The sequence below is a fragment of the Chiloscyllium punctatum genome, chromosome 37 (genome assembly GCF_047496795.1).
Source record: "Chiloscyllium punctatum isolate Juve2018m chromosome 37, sChiPun1.3, whole genome shotgun sequence".
Classification (NCBI taxonomy): Eukaryota; Metazoa; Chordata; class Chondrichthyes; order Orectolobiformes; family Hemiscylliidae; genus Chiloscyllium; species Chiloscyllium punctatum.
The window spans coordinates 37,295,577-37,303,167 of NC_092775.1; the positions used below are offsets into that span (position 1 = coordinate 37,295,577).

The 7,591-nt window shown below is 45.3% G+C and overlaps 1 protein-coding gene across 1 annotated transcript; it reads right to left on the reverse strand.

Annotated features, from left to right (window-relative positions):
• Positions 1–216: 216 nt before the first annotated feature.
• On the reverse strand, positions 217–1,841 carry LOC140463224 (P2Y purinoceptor 1). Its single transcript, XM_072557014.1, has one exon. The coding sequence runs from the start codon at positions 1,711–1,713 to the stop codon at positions 685–687; it is 1,029 nt and encodes a 342-aa protein (XP_072413115.1). The 5' UTR covers positions 1,714–1,841; the 3' UTR covers positions 217–684.
• Between the last annotated feature and the right edge of the window lie 5,750 nt (positions 1,842–7,591).

A 7,591-nucleotide genomic window follows, 5' to 3' on the forward strand; every position in this document is an offset into this window, starting at 1 on the left:
CCACTTATCCTAACCTAATCTAGTCCCATTTTCCAGACTTGGCCTATATCTTTCTAAATCCTTCCTATTCAAATACCCATTCAGATGCCTTTTAAATGCTGTAATTGTACCAGACTCCACCATTTCCTCTGGCAGCTCATACCGCCATCTGCGTGAAAAGGTTGCCCCTTAGGTCCCTTTTACATCTTGCCCCTTTCATCCCAAACTTATGCCTCTAGTTCTGGACTATCCCATCTCAGCAAAAAAGACTGTGTATTTATCCCATCTATGCCCCTCATGATTTTATAAACCTCTATAAGGTCACTCCAGAGAAAACAGCCTAGCCTATTCAGCCTCTCCCGATAGCTGGTATTATTTCTGATTTCCAGCATCTGCAATTCTTTAGGATTTTGTTTTGGCCCATTTATTAAATTTGTGTTGGTCTTGCTGGAAATGGATGCTGAAACCTCTGCGATTCTTTTTAGCAGCTATTTTCTCCTTTAAAGGAAAAGCTTATATGAGAAAGAGGAAATCTGCCCGTTCCCCGTTCAGTTGTTAATACTTCAAACATGCACCGAAAACAATGCATAGGCTTTTTAAAAGAGTTTATGTAGCTCGGTTAAACAGGATCAGTAACGTACGTGATAAAATACCTTTTGGTATATTTCTGAACATTTGGTAGTATGCGATGAGGTGCTTTAATACTTAAAGGTTATTAAGTAAGTTCTTTTCGGATTGAGCTAGCTGGAGGGCAGGTGTTGAGGACAATGAACGCGCAGCTTTCCCGAGCTTTTCCACTCGTAACTTCATATCGTCTCCAGCCAGAACATAAACAAGTGGGTTAAAGACGCTGTTCAAACTGGCCAGGGCTCTGGCCACTTGGTAACCCAGGTAAATGTTTTTGAAGGTTTGGATGCACTGGCCCTGGAGTTGGAAGTGCCTCGAGATCAGGTTGGCGTTCCTCAGGACGTGATAAGGAGCGAAGCAAAGGGAAAACAAGGCGGTGACGATCAGCACCAGTTTCAGGCAGCGCTCCCGCAAGCCTTGCTCCACGTTCTTGTTGCGGATCAGAACCAGAACAACGTGGCTGTAACAGCCAACAATGATGAGGAAAGGGAGGACGAAAGCCATCACGGTCAAGGCGAGATTGTACTTCGTGTACTCCCGCAGCTCCTTTATCGTGGCACTGTCCTGGCATTTGGTGCCATTGAGGTTGGTCTTGGTGAAACGGAGATCGGCCGAGGTTTGGGCTAGAACCAGCCCCCAGACCAAGAGGCTGATGAGCAGCGAGCGGCGGCGGTTCCACCTGCCCAGCACCTTCAAGGGGTGCACTATGCCCAGGTATCGCTGCACACTGATACAAGTGAGGAATCCGATGCTGCCGTACAGGTTCAGGTGGAAGAGGAGCCTCGTCATTTTGCAAAACGCTTTCCCGAACGTCCAGCGGTGCCCGTTGGCATAATACACCACCAGGAAGGGCAAAGTGATGACATACAGGAGGTCAGCCAGGCCCAGGTTAAACAAGAACACGGTGATGCTGGTGAATTTCCTCCGGCTCAAGCACATGGCTCCCAGCACCCAGCAATTCCCCAGGAAGCCCAGTACAAACACGATGCTGTAGACGGTGGGCAGGAACTTCGATGTGAAGCCTTTATTAACTTTACAGTAGGTGCTGTTGCCTGGTCCGAGGGATGTGAATGATACAGAGGGAAGGGTAGTGCTGGGCTCCGCCATGCTCCGGCCAACTCACAAGTTCCCCACTCTTAAACTGGATCCAGTGGCAGATCCGATTTTACCGTTTCGCAGCAGGAGAAATAAAGCCAGGCTGCCCGATGTAACCAGCGAGGGCTCTAATTCCCGCGGCTGCAATGCTGCCAAGTGACTGAGTGAATCCCACAGTGTGTTGAATGCAGATTGCTGGGTGTTCAGCGCCGCTCAGGAGTGACACGCCACGCACTGCGTCTCTTGTACATGAGGGAGAGTAAGCACAGACCCGATAACCTTGCCCATGTTCTCTCTGCCAAAAAAAAATACACACTCTGCGCCTTCTGTTGTCTGCCTCTTCAATTCACCACCATATCCCCAGGACAATATTTAACTGAGGTTTGGTGCAGTGCCCCAGCCAAGGTCAGCACAAGCTGGAACAACAGCAAAACATGTTCCCCTTGGCCTTCACCAATCGGTATCGAGTTCAATAATTTTAGGGCTTGAGCACATTCTTCTAAGACCTTTACCCACATCCACCCCCAGGTTATGTCATCACATGGGCTGCTTTCACAACAGCCTACTCATTTCCATTGATGTGGAGGTGCCAGTGTTGGACTGGGGTGGACAAAGTAAAAAATCACACAACACCAGGTTATAGTCCAACAGGTTTAATTGGAAGCACACTAGCTTTCGGAGTGATGCTCCTTCATCAGGTGTGCTCCTTCATCAGATGGATTGTGTACAACCACCTGATGAAGGAGCAGCGCTGTGAAAGCTAGTGCTTCCAAAGAAACCTGTTGGACTATAACCTGGTGTTGGATTAGTGGTGCTGGAAGAGCACAGCAGTTCAGGCAGCATCCAACGAGCAGCGAAATCGACGTTTCGGGCAAAAGCCCTTCATCAGGAATGATGAAGGGCTTTTGCCCGAAACGTCGATTTCGCTGCTCGTTGGATGCTGCCTGAACTGCTGTGCTCTTCCAGCACCACTAATCCAGTATTTGGTTTTCAGCATCTGCAGTCATTGTTTTTACCTCATTGATTATAACCTGGTGTTGTGTGATCTTTAGCTTTATCCACCCAATGATAGTCTCCATTAACAGGTGTTTTTTTTTCTCTCTCTGGCTCACCCATTATCCATCCCTTTGTTTGCCCAACTGCTGTTTTCTTCCTGTGGATTCAGTTTCCACCTTCTGTTTAATCTTTTCAATCTGCCTCACTCCCACAACATAGTATATAGTACTACTTTTGCCCAGCTACAATCAGTCTGATCAAGGGTCACTGGAAGCACATGTTGATTTTACTTTCTTTCCACAGATGCTGCTCTGTCTGCTTTGATTCTCTAGTTTTTTTCTGTTTTTATTCCACAATTTTAAATGCTGCCCAATTGAGAGAAAAAAAAGATTTGATAGTTAATAACCTGATTAGTATTTTAAGTCTTAGGCAGACAACCATAGGGCTCAATTCATAAAAACTTTGCAGAACAAATGCAGGTAGATGACACTGTTTTTGAGGTACTGATTTTGAGGTAAAAATACTGCAGAAATCAGGAAGTCGCTGTTGATTTAACCTGCTCCTTCAGAAACGTCAGCTATTTAGAGTCATAGAGATGTACAGCATGGAAACAGACCCTTCGGTCCAACCCGTCCATACCGACCAGATATCCCAACCCAATCTAGTCAAACCTACCAGCACCCGGCCCATATCCCTCCAAACCCTTCCTATTCATATATCCATCCAAATGCCTCTTAAATGTTGCAATTGTATAAGCCTCCACCACATCCTCTGGCAGCTCATTCCATACACGTACCACCCTCTGCGTGAAAAAGTTGCCTCTTAGATCTCTTTTATATCTTTCCCCTCTCACCCTAAACCTATGCCCTCTGGTTCTGGACTCCCCCACCCCAGGGAAAAGACTTTGTCTATTTATCCTATCCATAGAACATAGAACATAGGACAATACAGCACAGAACAGGCCCTTCAGCCCACAATGTTGTGCTGAACATTTGTCCTAGCTTAAGCACCCATCCATGTACTTATCCAATTGCCGCTTAAAGGTCACCAATGATTCTGACTCTGCCACTCCCACAGGCAGCGCATTCCATGCCCCCATCACTCTCTGGGTAAAGAACCTACCCCTGACATCCCCCCTATACCTTCCACCCTTCACCTTAAATTTATGTCCCCTTGTAACACTCTGTTGTACCCGGGGAAAAAGTTTCTGACTGTCTACTCTATCTATTCCTCTGATTATCTTATAAACCTCTATCAAATCACCCCTCATCCTTCGCCGTTCCAATGAGAAAAGGCCTAGCACTCTCAACATATCCTTGTACGACCTATTCTCCATTCCAGGCAACATCCTGGTAAATCTTCTCTGCACCCTCTCCAAAGCTTCCACATCTTTCCTAAAATGAGGCGACCAGAACTGCACACAGTACTCCAAATGTGGCCTAACCAAGGTCCTATACAGCTACAACATCACTTCGTGACTCTTGAATTCAATCCCTCTGCTAATGAACGCTAATACACCATAGGCCTTCTTACAAGCTCTATCCACCTGAGTGGCAACTTTCAAAGATCTATGAACATAGACCCCAAGATCCCTCTGCTCCTCCACCTTCCTAAGAACCCTACCGTTAACCCTGTATTCCGGATTCTTATTTGTCCTTCCAAAATGAACAACCTCACATTTGACAGGGTTGAACTCCATCTGCCACTCCTCAGCCCAGCTCTGCATCACATCTAAGTCTCTTTGCAGCCAACAACAGCCCTCCTCACTATCCACAACTCCACCAATCTTCGTATCATCTGCAAATTTACTGACCCACCCTTCGGCTCCCTCTTCCAAGTCATTAATAAAAATTACAAACAGCAGAGGACCCAGAACTGATCCCTGCGGAACTCCACTTATAACTGGGCTCCAGGCTGAATATTTACCATCTACCACCACTCTCTGGCTTCGACCGGTTAGCCAGTTTTCTATCCAACTGGCCAAATTTCCCTCTATCCCATGCCTCCTGACTTTCCGCATAAGCCTACCATGGGGAAACTTATCAAATGCCTTACTAAAATCCATGTACACTACATCCACTGCTCTACCCTCATCCACATGCTTGGTCACCTCCTCAACGAATTCAATAAGACTTGTAAGGCAAGACCTACCCTTCACAAATCCGTGCTGGCTGTCCCTAATCAAGCAGTGTCTTTCCAGATACTCATAAATCCTATCCCTCAGTACCCTTTCCATTACTTTGCCTACCACCGAAGTAAGACTAACTGGCCTGTAATTCCCGGGGTTATCCCTATTCCCTTTTTTGAACAGGGGCACAACATTCGCCACTCTCCAGTCCCCTGGTACCACCCCTGTTGACAGTGAAGACGAAAAGATCATCGCCAAGGGCTCTGCAATTTCCCCTCTTGCTTCCCACATAATCCTAGGATATATCCCGTCAGGCCTGGGGAACTTGTCTATCCTCAAGTTGTTCAAAATGCCCAACACATCTTTCTTCCTAACAAGTATCTCTTCTAGCTTACCAGTCCATTTCACACTCTCCTCTTCAACAATACGGTCCCTCTCGTTTGTAAATACTGAAGAAAAGTACTCATTCAAGACCTCTCCTATCTCTTCTGACTCAATACACAGTCTCCCACTACTGTCCTTGATCAGACCTATCCTCGTTCTTGTCATTCTCATGTTTCTCACATACGCATAAAATGCCTTGGGGTTATCCTTGATCCTATCCACCAAAGATTTTTCATGCCCTCTCTTAGCTCTCCTAATCCCTTTCTTCAGCTCCCTTCTGGCTATCCTGTATCCCTCCAACGCTCTGTGTGAACCTTGTTTCCTCAACCTTATGTAAGCCGCCTTCTTCCTCTTTACAAGACATTCAACCTCCCTTGTCAACCAAGGTTCCTTCACACGACCATCTCTTTCCTGCCTGACAGGTACATACATATCAAGGACACGTCATATCTGTTCCTTGAAAAAGTTCCACATTTCAACGACATCCTTCCCTGACAGCCTATGCTCCCAACTTATGCTCCTCAGATCCTGTCTTGCAGCATCGTATTTACCCTTCCCCCAATTGTAAAACCTACCCTGTTGCATGCACCTATCTCTCTCCATAACCAAGGTGAAAGTCACAGAATTGTGATCACCATCACCAAAATGTTCATCCACTAACAAGCCCATCACTTGTGCCGGTTCGTTACCAAGTACCAAATCCAATATGGCCTCCCCTCTGGTCGGACAATCTACTTAATGAGTTAGAAAAGCTTCCTGGACACACTGCACAAACACCGCCCCATCCAATCTACTCGATCTAAAGAGCTTCCAATCAATATTTGGGAAGTTGAAATCGCCCATGACTACTACCCTGTGGCTTCTGCACCTTTCCAAAATTTGTTTCCCAATCTGTTTCTCCACATCTCTGCTGCTATTGGGGGGCCTACAGTAAACACCCAACAAGGTGACTGCTCCTTTCCTATTTCTGACCAGCCCATACTACGTCCAAAGGCAGATCCCCCTCGAACTGCCTTTCTGCAGCCGTTATACCGTGCCCCTCATAATTTTGTAAACCTCTATAAGGTCACCCCTCAGCCTCCGACGCTCCAGGGAAAACAGTCCCAACCTGTTCGGCCTCTCCCTGTAGCTCAGATCCTCCAACCGTGGCACCATCCTTGTAAATCTTTTCTGAATCCTTTCAAGTTTCACAACATCTTTCCGATAGGAAGGAGACCAGAATTGCATGCAATATGCCAACAGTGGCCTAACCAATGTCCTGTACAGCCGCAACATGACCTCCCAACTCCTGTACTCAATACTCTAACCAATAAAGGAAAGCATACCAAATGCCTTTTTCACTCTCCTATCTACCTGTGACTCCACTTTCAAGGAGCTATAAACCTGCACTCCAAGGTCTGTTTATTCAGCAACACTCCCTAGGACCTTACCATTAAGTGTATAAATCCTGCTAAGATTTATTATGTTTTTTTTTATCTCTAGCAGAACTTAAACTTTGCTGAAAAGAGCTACAAAGTCAAAATTTATTATCTTGCATTGACCAGGACATGTCACAAGAAAACCAAAAGAGTAAAGAGTGAGAAAATAAATTTTGACATTAAATTGATAAGTACTATCAAAACTGACAGCAGGGAAACCAGGAAATGGCAGAAGTGTTGAACAAATACTTTGCATCAGTCTTCACAATGGAGGGCACTAATTGTATTTTAAATAATAAATAACCAAGGGCATCCGGGAACGGAAATAAATATAATAGCTATCACTAGAGGATAAGTGCTAAGCAAACGAAGGAAGCTGAAGGCAAATAAGTCCACTGGCTCTCAAGGATTGCATCCTAAGATATTAAAGGATGTAGCTACCAACATACCGGATGCAATAATAGTAATCTTCCAGGATTCCTTAGATTCTGGAAAAAAATCCAGGGGCTTTTGGACTACTGCATTCAGTTGTGGTCTTCTAGTTATACAAAAGAGGTTGTGAAACTTGAAAGGGTTCAGAAAAGGTTTACAAGAATGTTTTGGAGGTGCCAGTGTTGAACTGGGGTGTGCAAAGTTAAAAATCACACAACACCAAGTTATAGTCCAACAGATTTATTTGGAAACCCTAGCTTTCGGAGTGCTGCTCCTTTATCAGGCCATTGTGGAACATTTGATGGTAAGACACAGAATTTATGTAACTGAAATTATATATTGAAAAAGACTTGGATTGTTTGTTAAGTCTCTCATCTTTTAGAATGGGCATATTGATTTCATATGTAAATTCCAGAACTTTCTTAAAGTTACATTCTCAATTGAACTGTAACAATAGGTGCCATGTTGGCCCAGATATTGCACTGAAGGTGTGAGCTGCCCTGTGTGAGACTGTCCGTGCCCCAATGTTCAG

Coding starts and splice junctions, on each gene's coding strand:
- LOC140463224 (XM_072557014.1), bottom strand. CDS start 1,713: ATGGCGGAGCCCAGCACTACCCTTCCCTCTGTATCATTCACATCCCTC.